This window comes from Drosophila sulfurigaster, chromosome 3, assembly GCF_023558435.1.
Source record: "Drosophila sulfurigaster albostrigata strain 15112-1811.04 chromosome 3, ASM2355843v2, whole genome shotgun sequence".
Lineage (NCBI taxonomy): Eukaryota > Metazoa > Arthropoda > Insecta > Diptera > Drosophilidae > Drosophila > Drosophila sulfurigaster.
This window is the reverse complement of record NC_084883.1, coordinates 49,627,605-49,643,292: the sequence shown is the minus strand read 5'-3', so window position 1 is coordinate 49,643,292 and position 15,688 is coordinate 49,627,605. Positions and strand designations below refer to the sequence as shown.

Below are 15,688 nucleotides of genomic sequence, written 5' to 3'. Positions count from 1 at the left end.
TACCAAAACATATCTCATATGAGTTGCCTATGTATGGCTTAAATTGTATACGATCCCATCAGGAATCGTTGCATTTTGGACAGTAAACCTTTTGATTTAAATTTGCAGCACATTAAATGAAAGTAGACGCAATTATACAACTGAATGAAACATTCATATATTCCTTTACATGTGTTAATCTTCAATATTAGAATATAGGCGCGCTTATTTGTATATTCACAGATTTCGAAACGCAAAGCATTGAGATAGTCTCAAGCACATAGATACAAATTAAAAACAGCATACACATGTGTATGCTTTTGTTGAACCGTTTTCAATTTCGTGTGTGTACGCATGGCTCCTGGAGGACTTCTCAAGTCCATTACAAAAACAAAACAACAAAGCCATCAAACTAAAATGTACAAAAATTCGGCTTTGGAGACTGTGTGTGTGGGTGTGGTTGGTGTGTTATAAAAATCATTGAGTGTTGCAGCCCATTGGATTGGGATTTCCTTCATCCGAGCTACTTGGTTGTCCACCACCACCAGGCGGTGAATTTGGATTACTGCTGCTGTCACTACTGCTACTACTGTATCTCCTTGCCGGATCGGCACCCGCGCGAGCTCCAGCTGAGCTACCGAGACGAGGATCGATGAGCTGGCGTATAAAGTAGTGTATGTGATTGATATCAAACTCGCCCAGATCCAGAATGCTACGCCTAAAGTTGCGCTGCAACGTTTCCTTGAGTACTTCCGGTTTGGGCAACTGTAGTGCAATCGAATAATGATGAAAAATAAAACACAATATCGAAAGAGAAACTGGCTAAAACTTACAGCTTCTGGCAAGCCAGAAGGTGTCCAAATCTTGACTTTGTGCTCCAATCCCGAAGTGGCCAGCACAGGCATCCATGGATGCGGTTCCAAGCAATTGACAACGCCAGAAAGATCGCCCTTCTTTAAGTTGATCACAGCCTCAGTGTTCTTATCCCAAAAGAAAATGTTGCCACAGTCGCTGCCGCTAACCACGTACTCAGAACGTGGTCCAAAGAAGTTGACACCTTTAATAGTGCGACTATTACTGTAAAGCAAAAATAAAATAACTAAATCAGACTCTCAAAAACACATAGTTTCGACTTACATATGACCTTCGTAGGAGTGCAAGTATTCGCCATCCTTGTAGTTGCGACTGTCATAGAGATAGATGCCCGCATCGCTGTAGGATGCGAGAATCTCGCTGCCGCTGTGATTGTACACGGCGCATGTAATCTGTGTAATCTTTTCCTGCACACAAGAAATAAAGAAAATTTAAGTCAAAGTATATACAAGTTTGTTTTAAAAAGAATTTTAAAATGCGCATCAATTGTCGCTTATTTTTACTGAAAATTAACTGAAATATTTCATAAAAAAAGAAGCGATTATACATTGTTTTTGTTTGGCCACTATTTGGAGCTATTTTAAATGAGCTCTGAAAAGTTTTCAACCAAAATGTCAATGTAATGTCTCAAAACATTAAGCAATAATGTAAAATGCATTTAAGTTCAAAGATTTAGAGCAAATGAGAAGCAGATATCAACACTAGTATTCTATGCAGCTATAGACAACTAATAAGCTATAATGATCTCTAATGAATTTTATGATTTGCGTTTTAAATTCTTGAGTTTAGATTTAATAAAAAATTATTACTATACTACTACTACTATACTCATAAGTTTGCTAAGCATGTCAATAATTAGACTAACTTTTTGCTTTGCGAAACCATAATCGTTTCAAATGCTAAAATAAAGTAAATAAAATTCTACGTTTACCAGTTTTCTGATTAAACAATAAAGTAACTCAAAAAAAATAAAAAGAAATGCGCACCAAGCCTGAACGCCCGCCGCAACCTGAACAATTTCGGCTTACATCTTTAATATCTTTGGGTGTCATCTCGTGTACGGGTTTATTCAGCTGCCGCTTGTCGTAGACCCGGAGTTTATCATCCGATCCGCTGATACAAAACTCCGGCGCAAACGGATGATGAGCAATGCTGAAGAGACGCACGCGTCGCTTATTGTCCGTGCAACGCAGCATTGATGTCACCTTGTTGTTACGCAGATCAAAGTGCTTAACGGCCGCATCCTCACCAACGCTAATGATCTCATGGCGACTGTGCGGCACTACAACCAGCTTGTGCACAGCTTCGGCGTGACTATAGAGACGCATTGGTTTGATTTTACTAGCTCCCGATGGCGGGATGACGGCACGACGCACTTGACCATCGCGACTGGAGGAGACGATGTCCAGGCAGCCGGCGCTGTCCAAGAACTTCGTTTGGAATATGTTAAGCGTGTGGCCCGAGCGTATGATTTGCCGTGGCTTGCCACTGGCCCAGTCCCACACAATGATGGAGAGATCATCGGAGCCGGAGCATAAAAGATCGCCCGAACGATTAAAATTCAAAGAGTTAACACAGCCCAAATGGAACGACATATTCTTGGTGAGCGACATACGCTCCACCACCTGACGCGATCCATAATAGTTTTGAATGAAATTCATGCCTGAAGTGTGTCCGCCGCGCCAATCAATACGATTCATAATATTGTGCTCGCGATACATTAGCTGATCCACCAGATTTAACCCATACGCCGGCTTCGGTTTGCCCATGATATTGTCGACAGCTGTGTCCACTTGCAGCTTATCATTTGGATTCGTCGGTATATAGGCATCGTCCTGTAATCAAATATGTTTAATACTAGCTTTCTATTGGTGTATTGCTGACTTACGGAATCAGGATCATTGCTGGATGTCTCATAACGATTCCAGATGGCCATGCTCGAATCAGAGCTGCTGTCGTCATCTGCTGGTGGCACCAATACCGGCGATTCTTGTTCGTCAGCGTCCGAGGAATCGGCGACCTCATCGACATCGTCATCGTCGACATTTGTGTCACTTGTGTTAGTCGAATAATTATGATCATCGTTTGCAGGGCTGCTGTCGTTGCTGTTGCTGCTACTGCTGCTTGACGTTAGCACAGAGCGGTAAGAGCGTGTGCTAAGAATGCGCGGACGATTGAACAACATCTCTGAAAAATCAGGCTCGACATCAATAACTTGCAGTTCATCAGCTGCATCGCTGGCAACTGCGTCATCATCATTAGCATCTGTTGTCGTTGTTGCTGTTACTGTTGTTGTTGTAGATGATGTCGGCGCAGTCTCGTTAGTTGGTTGCGTTTCTAATGTGTTGTCATCCGCCCCACTGTTGTTATTATTGTTTTTGTGTTTATTTGCGACGTTGTCTGCCTCCTTTCTATTTTTCGCAAAACTGCAAAGTCGTAAAAATCGATGATGAAAACAAGCCACGCAACACGCTTTTCACTTACCCAAGCAATATTATGTCCATCTCAGATAAAGCGGATGCATCCACATTTGTCGCTGGAGTCGATGCAGCTACCGGCGCTGCAGCAGCTGGTGCTTCCTCTGCTGCTGCGTCAGTCGCAGTTTCAGTTTCACCATCAACAGCGTCGCCTGCGGAATTGTTGCGCTTCTGTCGTTTGCACGCTGACGAACCGGCGCGTTCCGCTACAGCTTCTTCTTCCTGGTCCATGCTGCAGACAATATGATTATTTTTGTATTTTTTATTTTATGCTCGATTAGTTTGCTATGTGTACGCAGCACAAATTTCCACGAATGTTTATGTTTAGATTGTTGTTGTTGTTCACTAGGGCAAGTAGATCTACGATGTTGACTATATTCACCAGGTTGGTGAGCTGGAGAAACATCGATCCATTAATGGTGTTACCATATATCAAAACATTAAAGTTTTTATCGCCAAAAATATTATAAATTTACTTATTATCGAACGTTGTATTCAGACTCTTGTTTCTTAAATAAAACAAGAGCTTATTAAAGCTGTTTTATTTAACACCTGAGTGGGTGTGTGACCATGCAAACATACAGTATTGGGATATACCAAAATGGAGAGACACAATAAATTTGTCCCTGGTAACACTTCTATAGAGATTAGATTAATTTCCAAAATGCGCGTAAAAAAGGTTGTTTTTTTTTTCTTGAAATGCAAAGGCAATCTCGCACATGTTTTCCTTGTCATTCGAGTGTGCCCGAATAAATGATCAGATTTTCATTCTATATACTTGTTTCCATATGGTACTTTAGTATATTTCCAAAAGGGCGCGTAATTTTCAAAGTGCTTTTTATTTTAAATAAAACTAGCCTCCTTGTATATAATTGTTTCCCTCTTTCGTTGATATTCAAATTCAAAAATAAAGAAATTGTAAATTTCCTCTCCTCACAAATAATACATAGTTTTTGTTTTCTATGGCGTGCTCAGCGCCGCTATTATTACTATTTGGTAAATAGTATTTACTATTTAGCCACGAAAAAAATAGACGCACTGCTTATATGATGCGCACTTCACAGCAAGCAGTGCTCGCCACAGTTTTAAAGCAGTCAACTCAACTCGACTCTTTGCTTCGACAAGTCTGGCTCGTCTCTGTGTTCGTCGCTTGCGTGTTCTTGACTTCGGGTAGAGTTCGGGCTCAGCTTGGTTGACTACATGTTCCAATTCGCAGCTTGTCCGTCTTAGCAGCTCCACGAAGTTTTAGTTATTGGTGGCAACGCGCGCGTCGACAACGTTCATTTCAAGTCGCTGTCGTACAGCGTACAGGAAAACAACAAATAAAAAACACGTCGTCTTGAGGCCAACAAACAATACTAACTTGTACGTGCAAACAATTTCAAGCATTATACTAATGAGGTTTAAGCTCAAGAGTGGCAAGTGCGTAGTCGGGTGAAGTTATATCAGTGTTAATTGGCTTTCCAATTCCACTCACAAATGATACGTTGCGCAGGCGTGGCCCAAAGACGTAAACTTGGCCTATTGGGTGGAACGGGTGGTGGAGGGAGATCTGTAAATCTTCAGCTGTTGTTCTGGTTTTTTAGTTTGACTTTTTCTTCTCGTTTTCGGTTTCGTTTTCGTCGCATCTTTCAATCGTGGTTTCGCATGTTTTGCAGTTACCTTTTGTCTGTGCCTCGTGATGTGAAGCCAATTCCGGTTTCCTCATAAGAAATACGAAAAATTAACAATCATGAAACGCAACGACCAAAACTCAAACAAAGAAGCAACAACTATAATAATAATAATAATAAAAAAAAAAACACGGCAAATAAAACTATTAAAACCGGAAAGTGAAATTTGGCGTACAATTCTTTTCGCAACTATGTTTTCTTTTGTAGTTTTTCAAATTTTTCCTAAGTGCCAATTTATGTTGTTTGCTTATCAGCAAATATTTGTTATTGTTGTTCGTTCAATGGACCGTGACGATGATAATGTAAGGCAACAAAGACGTGAACAGATCGTAAATTCAGAACTTAGTCGCAACTTAAAAAGGCGTATGATGAATCATACTTGTTCGATGCGAGTATTCATAATATTGGTCAACTTGAATTCAATACGATTATATGCACTTGGTTAGTGCTGACTTACCATAAGAATTGACTTGGGAACCTAGCGAGCGATCGAGCGAAAGTTGAGAATCAGGTTTCACAACCCACATGCCATGCATTTCAATGAGGTGAGGGTATTGGTTAGTTGGGTATGCCCATACCGAGAGACCGGTTGAGCAAAAGAGTAACAAAGAGTCTTCTTTCATTACGAGTTGATGACGAAAGATATGTAAGATTCTTGTTGTAATGACAGAATGACTAACTGATTGAATTATCAAGAAGGGTAAAGTCTAGAAGGCTGCAACTGGTTCACAGCGAACTCTTAGAATTCGATCACTCAATAAGAAGAATATTTGTGAACATTGTTTTAGGCGTTACTTTGTTGTCTCACTTGATCTGTTAGTTCTTATATTATATATATATCTGCATGATTCATCTAAGAATCCATCCGGTTGCTTAGATTCTCTGTAAGCCTTTCACTTTTCAGCTGCCGCTTTGCACGATGACGCGGCTCAGTTAAAGCCTCAATTGAGCTTAATTGAATGTATCTTGTAGTTTGCAGATACATTGTATCTTGTGCACTTAGCTGCATTGTGGCAAAGAACGCAGTTCACTTAAAGCATTGCTTCCGCATTCCCCTTCATTGCAGCGTGCTCCTCCTCGCGCCACACGACGTCAGTTCCGATGACGCTGCCGCTCCAGCTGTCGCTGCTCCTGGGCATATTTTTGTTGGCTTCAGTTGCGGCCAGAACAGGTAAGAAAATAGTATTGTGGTTACCAAAAAGAGGGTTGCAATAAACACCAAATATCTTCGCTATTTGCAGGACCTGCACACGACAAAGTGGTTGTTTGCTACATCTCCACATGGGCTGTGTATCGCCCTAAGCCCGGTGACTATTCCATTGAACACTTTGACCCCAGCCTTTGCACACATGCCATCTACGCTTTTGCCGGTCTCGACATCGTTCACTCGGCCATCAAGTCGTTGGGTAAGTGGCATCGTATAACAAACATATGGTCGTAATTAATATGCAAATTTATGTGTTTGCAGATCCGTGGCAGGACCTAAAAGAGGAATACGGCAAGGGTGGCTATGAGCGCTTGACGGCGCTTAAAAATACGCATCCGCATCTGAAGGTTAGCCTGGCCATTGGCGGCTGGAACGAGGGTTCCAAGAACTATTCCACGCTTGTGGCAAACCCATTGCAGCGTGGCCAGTTCGTCAAGCAGGTGACGAGCTTTGTGCGCAAATACAATTTCGATGGCTTGGACCTCGACTGGGAGTATCCCACACAACGTGGCGGCAGTCCGCGGGATCGTGAGAACTTCGTTGCCCTGACCAAGGAGTTGCGTGAGGAGTTCGATAACTATGGATTGCTGTTGACATCGGCAATTGGTGCGGCCAAAAATGTTATCGATCAGGCTTACGATGTGCGACAGATTTCCCGTTATCTGGACTTTTTGCACATCATGTGCTACGATTATCATGGCAGTTGGGATCACAAAGTGGGCTACAATGCGCCACTAATGGCTCCTGCTGTGGATCCTTTGAGTGTGGTAAGCATGAGTTGACTATTTGCGAATCATTTAGCGCAGACTAATTATCGATCATTTGTTGCAGCAATTCACCATAGATTATCTGCTGAAACAAGGTGCTCCACCTTCCAAACTGGTGCTGGGTTTGCCATTTTATGGACGATCCTTTAAGACTGCTTTGCAGGGAGTGCTGGATGATGCCAGCGATGGTGCTGGCTTCCAAGGACCCTACACACGTGAGGATGGCTTCTTGGGCTACAACGAGATCTGCATTTCGCTGAGCAATAAGACCTCTGGCTGGACCAAGCAATGGGACGGACAGACAAGTCAAATGCTGGCACGTTCCGAACGTAGTGTTTTCACCCAGGAGGTGAAGGTGGTGACGTTCGACAGCTCACGATCAATTGCCAACAAAGTGAAGTTTGCCATGCGCAAGCGTTTGGCCGGCGTTATGGTTTGGTCCGTGGATACCGACGACTTTCTGGGCGAGTGTGAGCTCGATGAGGATACATTTGCCGATTTCCGACTAGTCAAAACGGCGCCAAGGCGACTGAATAACAACTACCCTCTGCTTCGGACCATCAATGAAGCAACTACGCTGGCGCTAGAGGAAATTGCTGCAGATGAAATTGTTGTTCCGGATGATTCTGAGAATGAAATTCCTCATGGCAGCGTTGCGGATCGCAAAAATGCTGCACCAGCTGTTGTTAGTTTTAGTTTAACTTGCACTTTTGTCTATGTGCTGTTGCAGAGTTTGGCACATTAAGTGTGCCATAGTTTTTAAATCTTTGTTTTGTTCCAGCTGCCCACAAATGCAGTCATTTCAAGTCGTGCGTAATAAAAGTCCAAATTTAATTTTAAATCCATAACAGTTGTTGTTTCGATAAACGACAGTTGCGTCGATAACTTTCACTCAGCTGATCGCACCACAGCTCAAGCAGTTGTTACAGTAGCCCTGGTTCACTTAAAAACGCCAATTTAAAAATACGAAAACACTTGACATGTTGTTTGTTGTTAAAATGATTTTGCATAAACATACATGTGTATTTGTTTAATAAATTTAACTTGCAATCTAACATTTAACTAACTATATATATAATATATATTTTTATACGCGTGTGTCTGTTTATGAATATATATAAATGCAACTATATGTAAATGTAACATAATTTGTATATACTATTCAATATTCATAGATTATCTCGTTGCTACAGTTTCAACATTCAAAATTCAATGCTACAATATGATTTACGTACGCTACACGTACAGCTACATAAAATATTTAAAGCAAAATAGGGGCGATTAAGTTAATACATTATAAAGATTGGGAGACAGATAGAGCGCGAAACTAACTAGATTTCTGTATTGGATGGCAAACATTACAAATGCGACGATCTTGTTCACAAAATCATAAGGAAGACAGTGCGCCCAACAAATTGCTGTGCGCAGGAGTGTATGTGTGTGTGTGTGTGAATGTGTATGAAGGTTTAACTCTCTCGCTCTCGCATTTACATGCAAATGAAACCTAGACAAAGAGTTCGATATCGATTTCGACTTCGATAGCGTCGTCTCACAATCGCTTGCTGCTGCCACGCAGAGCTGCACAGCCACTGCTATCGGACCAATCGGCGCGCTCTGTGCCGGCGCCATAAATATCAAGTTGCTCCCGTGAACGCGACTTCGATTTGGACTTGTGCTTATTGTTGTTACTACTGCTGCTGCTGCTGCCGCCGCCAACGCTGCGCTGCAGCTGATAACGATCACGATCGTTGATGATCTCATAGTGCGTCGCATCGTTGCCACTTCCGCCACTGTTGCCCGCCAGCAGCAGTTCGTGTATGTTCTTAGTGGAGCGACGATGCGCTTCCAGGCATTGCGATTCCGAGGAGTAGGGAAACGATGCCACAAAATTGGCAGCCGGCGTTGTGGACGGCGTATCGCTGGCAAAGCTGGCGGGTGGCGGCGGTAGCAGCGTGCAAGGCGTCGATGGCGACAGATCGGTGAACTCAGTCTTGGCCTCCGATTCGACGGAACACATGCTCTGGCGTGAGATGTCCTTCTGCAGCTGCTGTTGCTGCTGCTCCAACGCGGCGCTCTTCAACGTCGGCATATTCAGATTCGAGCTCTCGTAGTCGTCATCATCGTTCTCCCGACGAGACGTCTGCGGTATGGGGAGTCGACTCCTGATGGAGTGTTCCCGCCTGCCAAAGCGTTGCGCCAGATAATCCTCATTGTTGTTGTTGCTGTTGCTGAGATTACTGCTGCTGTGACTGCAATTGCTGTGCTGATGTTGATGCTGATGCTGGTGAGGATGCGGATGACGCTGCTGCTGTTGCTGCGTTGCATTGTCGTAGTAATTGTCGTTCTTGACGGACATGTTGCAGCAGCTGCTCACGTCGGCAAAGTAAACCTCCGACTCGGCAGCCTCCAGCTGCACAGCAGCAACTGTTGTCGCGGAAGTCACGGTACCAATCACTGCAGCCTGACCCTTGGCAATTGCACCATTCGAATCCTGATAGCCGCTGTTCTCCACACCGTTCACCGTCTGCTGTCCGTCCAGCTGCTGCTGCTCCGACGGTTGCAACTCCAACTCTTGCTGCTTGCTGGCCATTTCACAGGCAAACAGCTGCTGCACATTGGGACGCTGTGCGTTCGCATTGTTCTGCGGTCCAATGCTCTTGGCGCCCGCCTCAATGATGCGCTTCTTAAGCTTACGCGTGGGCAGTGTATTCGAGCAACGATCCCGTTCCCAGCCGTTGCATCCATCGCTGTCCGAATGCGTATTCTCGTACTCGCCATTGCCCACCGCCTTGGACTTGTAGGCAGCAGCAGTGACACCGACACTTCGAGTGCTCACCGTGGACGCAGTGCCGCCGCCGTTTGTGATGCCAGCATTCAAGCCATCCATGCGCTCCAGGGTCGCAGCATGACCCGCTCCACGTGCCTGCTGCCCAAGCTGCTGTGGCAACAACTGTTGTTGCTGCTGCTGTTGATGTTGTTGTTGCTGGTGCTGTTGCAACTGTTGCAGCTGCTCTTGCTGCAGCTGCTGGGGCATTAGGGTCGTGACCGCAGCATTTCCGCCCGCCAAATAGGCGCTCGCCTGTAGATACTGGTAGTAGCCACGTCGCGCCGGACTGTTGGGATCACTGTAGGGAGGCGGGGGACCCCAAACACCGTAGGGCAAGGCATTGGGCGGCGGCAAGGCATTGTAGGCGCCACCACTGCCATTCACAGCCGGTTCCTCGATGAGCATCTGATTGCCATCGGCTACCGCCACAGCTGTGGCCGAACTAAACCCGTACTGGGAGTCCGGACTGGCGGCCGCTTGACGAAAGCGTCGCGTTGCATCCGGCGTATTGCGTTGCCACGGCATTCGTGGCCAGCTCCATCCGCTGCTGTTGTTGCGTGAGGCGCGCTCATTTCCCCCACCACGACAGCCATTGACGAGCTCCTCGTTGCCACCCGGATTGGGGGAATAAAAGTTACCCGGCGGCTGAGTGGCCCAGAAACGTTGTTCGGCGCCAGCGCCACCGGCGGCCACAGCTGCTGCAGCCGCTGCACTTGCCTCATCCCAGGGATAGGCGGTGGCCTGCAGTGGCAGCGTTAGCTGGCGATGGGCGTGGCACTGCTCACAGCAGCGACAGTTCAGCATGCGACCCGGCGCAGTTAGGGCGCCCAGACTATGTGGAGGAGGCGCTTGGCTGGCGTAGAGCGAGCGACAACGCAGCTCCAGCTGCTCCCAGTACATTTTCTTGCGCTCGTGGCTAAGCAGCTGATACACGAGCATGCAGCTGAAGACGGCGATGAGCACGCCCGCAACGGATAGGCCGAAGATAGCGCGCAGACAGGAATAGAGGGAACCATGGACGACGCCGCAGTCGGAGAGCGAATCAAAGACCAAGCGCACGCCTTCTGAAAGCAGTTTTAGTTAGTTTACGGGACAACCGATTGCAGTAAGCGGAGCTGGAACTCACCTTTGTCCACGCGATCCACCTGAGATTCAATGAGATCTGAGTAGCAGGTGCAGGTGCGTGTCTTTTGAGCGTATTCGCATTCCCTCAGCGCTTGCAGACGACTCATATGCAGCACAGTGGTCGTCACAGTGACCAGGGCGCAGGTCAAGGCCGAGACAAGGCCACAGGCGCCGGATAGTTTGATCTGCGAAAAGGAAATATGGTTAGGAATACGGAAAGATAAGGGATGAGGTGCTTTTGAGAACGGAGCACTTACCAGATAACTATAGCGATTGCGACGACGGGCGAGACTCATAATGCAGACACCTGTGAGGATGAGCTGGGAGGAGAGATAGCAATTAAGCAACGGGTTAAGTAGATGAGTATTCACATTGACTCACCAGCGTGGCGGGCACAAAGGTGGGCACTGTCTCAAAGTTGCCCACGGTGATGGTGTAGGAATGCAGCAGGAAATAGACGCCCAGGAAGAGAACGCCCAGCAGGCAACTGAAGCCGCCACAGATGAGGCACCATACCACATACTTCTTGATGCCAGCGCCATGACGATGTGCTGCAATAAAGAAGAGCGTTTGATAAACATGGGAGCTTACACAAAGGTGAGTAAGGAAAGTTAGGAGCTGCTCTAACCCAGGGAACCGCGATGATGTGCCTCCGCTGTGTTCGTGGGCGGTGGAGCTGGCACCCAGGAGCAGGGCGGCGGCATGCTGTACTGCACGAACTGCATCACCGGATAGCCATGCATTTTGATGGTCGCTCTTGGGGATTACTAGCAGCAATGCGGAAGTGGACGACACACAAGGATTACAACAACATTGAAACGTTTAAACGTGGCGTTTTCGCGTCGAATTTTCCATGCAAAACAAACGAATTTTTTTTTTTGCTGGTACGTTTTTTTTTTGTTGAGTGCTTTTCACTTGACGGAAAAATATCTATACACAAGTTTGGCTGAGATGCCTCGAGACTGGCAGCTGCGCGAACTGAAACTTGGACTGGGTGCTTGGGAGATGACGATGATGATGATGCTTGGTGGTGCTTGGGAGTTGGGGAAGACACGGAAGCTGTGCTTTGGGGGAGTGCGTTGCAGTCACGCCACGCAACGCAACGGAACAAAACGGAACGGTGTCAACTCAACTCAATCCCGACTGACATTAACACAGTTTTCCCAAACCACCCTCGGAGGAAGTGTGCCTGCAATCACGAAAACATCCCGAGAGGAACTGTGCAGGACACAGCGAAAGACAACAACGAGGAAATCCGAGAGCAAAGAGCGCGCAGGCGCTTAAATTCCTAGAGAGAGAGAGAGCTTTGTGCCAATGCGGATGCTGTTTATTGAATGATTCACAAACAAATACTGTGATTATCGCTGGGAACTGTGATTTCAGCATTAAACTCAAGGTTCACTCAAGAAGGAAATTCTGAATTTACCGATGACTATTTAAGAAATACCTTTCTACAAAAATTAACACTCTATATTACAAAATATATGAAATATTTATGTTCAGGGTAAAAGCTGAGAGCTGTTTGAAAATATTTAACAGAGTTTTTAGAAGAAAACAAATTCTGTCTTTTAGCACAGAAGATGCGCAAAGAATTAAAAATACTAAACAGAATGTTAGTAGGGATAGAAATGATTGGTTCAAGCAAAGTAATATCATTTCGTAAAATGCTATACTATTTTTTTAGTGAGTTATATAATTTAGTATAATGAAATCGGGGAAATTTGTGACATTTTAGTTCTATTAACTCAAATGGCAAAAATAGAATACAAAGTTTATATTTTAAAGGATCTCATCCCAATATCTAACATATTGTACCATATAAGAAATATTTTCTTAAATTTAAAAAATTCAATTTCCGGGAATTCCCTAATTAGGAACTATTTTACATATTTAAACAGTTGACTAAATTCTTACCTATGGAACCATTGACAGCGCTGCGTGGCCTGGGCGGTGGGCGTGGCGGCAATGGCGGACGATTGTCGTCCAGTCCCTGCGACTTGGAACCTCCACCGACGGACGCAGCAGCCGCAACAGCGGCAACAACTTCCAGTTCCGTGTCATGGTAGATGTCATTGCAGCTATCCGTGGGTGGCTGTGACTTTGATGGCAACTGACCCGCTCCATGGCCACCATTCGAGCGTTGTTTCTTCTTCTTGATCATGGTGCTGTTGTTGTCCGATTCACTGACCGTTATCTCATCGGCACCGAGCATCGCATCCGCGAGCAGGGAACGCTTCAGCTGCTGCTGGGCGAGCGAGGAGGAGGCGGCATTGCCATTGGGGCAAGTGCACTCGAGATCACAGTCACAGCTGGCCACCGACGAGTCCAGGGGGAGATTGAGGCGCTCCCTGGTAGGAGACTGTTGTTGCTGTTGCTCCTCGTCGTGCAATGCTTGATAGGAATGATTGAGAAGCGATTGCGCCGACTGCGTCTTCAGTGTGGATTGCGGTGCTGGCGTCGAAGTCTGTTGATGCACAAGCACCGCCACAGCCATGGAGGCATTCTGCTGTTGTTGCTGCTGTTGCTGTTGGGGCAGCTGTTGTTGCAACGCTGTGGCACGACCACATGAGCAGGGACATTGGCATTGCTGTGGCGCAACCGGAGAGTTGCCATTTGTTTGTTGTTGTTGCTGCTGTTGCTGTTGCAGATAATGCGCCGGATATTGTATATAATGATAGTGATGCGTTGGTGCCGCCTGCACGAGACTCGCCTGTGAGGCGACACGTTGCAAGGATGTCGCTGTTGTTGCTGCTGCTGCTGTTGTTGTTGGTGTTGTTGCTGTTGCATTCGCCTCCATGACTAACTGGGCAGTGGCAGTGGCAGCGGGGCAACTGGCGCTGACTAAACCGGTTTGACCCTTTCAACTTCAAATGCTTATTAATGCCTCACACACACACTGGCGCACACTGACACACACACACACACAGACACTGACACACAAACATGTTGTGCGAGACGGAGAAGGAACTTTGTCTTCTCACGCTTCCAATTTCACGTTAAATTCGATCAAATTTATTGCCCATGCGGCAATAATATTATTTGCCTGTCGCAAGCAAACCACACGAAAATAAATTGCCAAACAACAAAACGAAATTAACATAAACAAAAGGCAAAAAAGACACAATAACAACAACAAAATCGAAAAGAACGTATCGACACAAAAATCAAAGCGAAACGCGGAAAACGCAAACCGAAGTGAACGCAACTAAAGTTGAGCGGCGACTGAGGCTTTGGCATCTCTTTGAAATGTTGCGAGGATCGTTATGAGCTGCACAAATACACAAACAAACGTATAAGACACAGAGAGAGCATGCTCCAAGCTCACACACACACAGAGAGTTTACGTTCTTTGGCGCATTGCGAGGATTGTTTCGCCTGTAGAATGAGAGAGTGTCTGCTCTCTCAATTGCAACTCCACACTCCCACACACACACACATATACACAAGGCACTCCATAGCTGAAGAGCGCGGCGGCAAAAGGTGCGCGCCAGAAACTTCAAATGAATTCCGGTTCTTGACCGCATTTGCTATGTTTGCTGTTGTTGTTGTTGCTCTTGCTGTAACTCCTCTCTGCTGTTCGTGTTGTTGTTGCTATAGCTGCACTGATTCAGTAAAAATTCTGAAGGTGTAGACGCGACGCAGAGCACAGTGAAAATCAATTTCTTTGTGTGTTTTTGTTGTTGTTTTTGTGGGTACGAGAGTATCGCATTGGCTCTTGTTACCTGCGTGCTACCTGAGTGAAGCCTAAGCAACTAGTTGCTGTTATTGTTAATGTGCGTGTGAGTTCGTACCCCTCCTTATGCATATGAACGCAATGTGTGAGAATGCCTTGCGTGCGTATGTGTGTGTGTGTAGTTTGTAAGGCAATCTGTAGAACCAATTTAAATGAGCACCGGCAACAGGCACCAGGCTACAGGCGCAAGTGCCTAAGAGGAACAGCTGAATGAGATCGACATCAAAGGGAGCAAAGAAGCGAATATTTTGGCAATGGATAGTTAGAATAATCAAAAGTTGTTTCAGAAAAATGTTGCATAAAATATAATTATAAAGATGAAATTTTGGTATATGATAAATTTGATATGATATGATAGAGATAAATTTCTTCAACTCGGAATTTGCGTATCTGAAAAGTATTGAAAACTGACTATGAAAAATTTCGATCCTACCATAAACAAAGCTTCCAGCAATGGAACTGTAGAAAAAACCTTTGACAGATTTCTAGAGGAACTGATAAGCTGAAGAATTATAGGATAAACTACATTAACTATGTTATTATACAGTATTTTATCAGTTTACAAGGCGTTCTCTAGAGCTTGAGAAACCTGTCCATATTTATGTACTTGATTATTATTTATTATTCATATATCCATTAAAATTTAAAATTTTGCAAACTCTTAATCAAGTTAAAAATTGTTATACAAAAGACGAGTAAGCCTTCAAACTTTCAATAACCGAACAATAGATTATTTTATAGAATAAGACCGCGTAGTTTACTCTCTACAGTAAAGTGTAGTAGTAAAGTCTAATTAAATACCATAAAGAGCTTACAGAGGAGGTCGAATGAAGCGCTTTATAGAGCTTTGCCCACTTCGTTTAGGGATTAGGCAATGTCTATCGGTAGTTAAGCCATTCTACTACATATCTCGATATGGTGCTTACCACAGACGCACCTCGAATGAGTTAGTTATCTGCTTAGAGATATCACCTGGTACTACTCCCATTACGCACACACACACACTCACACACACAGTATGACGCGC

General features: G+C 45.1%; 3 protein-coding genes across 7 annotated transcripts; 1 reads left to right on the top strand and 2 right to left on the bottom strand.

Moving 5' to 3' along the window:
• Positions 1-132: 132 nt before the first annotated feature.
• On the bottom strand, positions 133-3,884 carry LOC133841866 (DDB1- and CUL4-associated factor 8). Of its 2 annotated transcripts, XM_062274647.1 has the most exons (7): positions 3,806-3,880; positions 3,337-3,723; positions 2,741-3,278; positions 1,839-2,687; positions 1,117-1,259; positions 813-1,056; positions 133-744 (listed from the first exon to the last, which is right to left on the bottom strand). In XM_062274647.1, exons 2-7 carry the CDS (start codon positions 3,558-3,560, stop codon positions 457-459), a joined length of 2,286 nt encoding a protein of 761 aa, XP_062130631.1. In that variant the 5' UTR covers positions 3,561-3,723; positions 3,806-3,880; the 3' UTR covers positions 133-456. The 2 variants fall into 2 exon arrangements, with proteins under 2 accessions (XP_062130631.1, XP_062130632.1); XM_062274648.1 differs by having other exon boundaries at positions 1,881-2,687; positions 3,337-3,884.
• A 645-nt stretch (positions 3,885-4,529) lies between these two features.
• Positions 4,530-7,817, top strand: LOC133846235 (probable chitinase 2). The gene is made up of 5 exons (XM_062281065.1): positions 4,530-4,694; positions 6,069-6,173; positions 6,244-6,408; positions 6,471-6,976; positions 7,041-7,817. The coding sequence occupies exons 2-5, from the start codon at positions 6,104-6,106 to the stop codon at positions 7,719-7,721; spliced, it is 1,422 nt and encodes a 473-aa protein (XP_062137049.1). The 5' UTR covers positions 4,530-4,694; positions 6,069-6,103; the 3' UTR covers positions 7,722-7,817.
• A 164-nt stretch (positions 7,818-7,981) lies between these two features.
• Positions 7,982-14,337, bottom strand: LOC133846232 (uncharacterized). 4 transcript variants are annotated; one of them, XM_062281055.1, is made up of 5 exons: positions 12,843-14,337; positions 11,310-11,479; positions 11,186-11,248; positions 10,930-11,113; positions 7,982-10,867 (listed from the first exon to the last, which is right to left on the bottom strand). In XM_062281055.1, exons 1-5 carry the CDS (start codon positions 13,723-13,725, stop codon positions 8,526-8,528), a joined length of 3,642 nt encoding a protein of 1,213 aa, XP_062137039.1. In that variant the 5' UTR covers positions 13,726-14,337; the 3' UTR covers positions 7,982-8,525. The 4 variants fall into 4 exon arrangements, with proteins under 4 accessions (XP_062137039.1, XP_062137040.1, XP_062137041.1 ...); XM_062281056.1 differs by having other exon boundaries at positions 7,982-10,864; positions 12,843-14,336; XM_062281057.1 differs by lacking the exon at positions 12,843-14,337 and adding an exon at positions 11,557-12,084 and having other exon boundaries at positions 7,983-10,867.
• Between the last annotated feature and the right edge of the window lie 1,351 nt (positions 14,338-15,688).

Bases quoted from the DNA above. Each gene is read 5' to 3' on its own strand.
- LOC133841866 (XM_062274647.1), bottom strand. From the start codon at position 3,560: ATGGACCAGGAAGAAGAAGCTGTAGCGGAACGCGCCGGTTCGTCAGCG. The intron at 1,260-1,838 runs GTGCGCATTTCT...TCTTGTGTGCAG, and splicing joins GCGGCGGGCGTTCAGGCTTG to GAAAAGATTACACAGATTAC. The intron at 1,057-1,116 runs GTAAGTCGAAAC...TTTGCTTTACAG, and splicing joins CACTCCTACGAAGGTCATAT to TAATAGTCGCACTATTAAAG.
- LOC133846235 (XM_062281065.1), top strand. From the start codon at position 6,104: ATGACGCTGCCGCTCCAGCTGTCGCTGCTCCTGGGCATATTTTTGTTG. The intron at 6,409-6,470 runs GTAAGTGGCATC...ATGTGTTTGCAG, and splicing joins CTCGGCCATCAAGTCGTTGG to ATCCGTGGCAGGACCTAAAA. The intron at 6,977-7,040 runs GTAAGCATGAGT...CATTTGTTGCAG, and splicing joins CTGTGGATCCTTTGAGTGTG to CAATTCACCATAGATTATCT.
- LOC133846232 (XM_062281055.1), bottom strand. From the start codon at position 13,725: ATGGAGGCGAATGCAACAGCAACAACACCAACAACAACAGCAGCAGCA. The intron at 11,480-12,842 runs GTAAGAATTTAG...TCTTTATTGCAG, and splicing joins CGCTGTCAATGGTTCCATAG to CACATCGTCATGGCGCTGGC. The intron at 11,114-11,185 runs GTAAGTGCTCCG...TCCTTTTCGCAG, and splicing joins GCAATCGCTATAGTTATCTG to ATCAAACTATCCGGCGCCTG.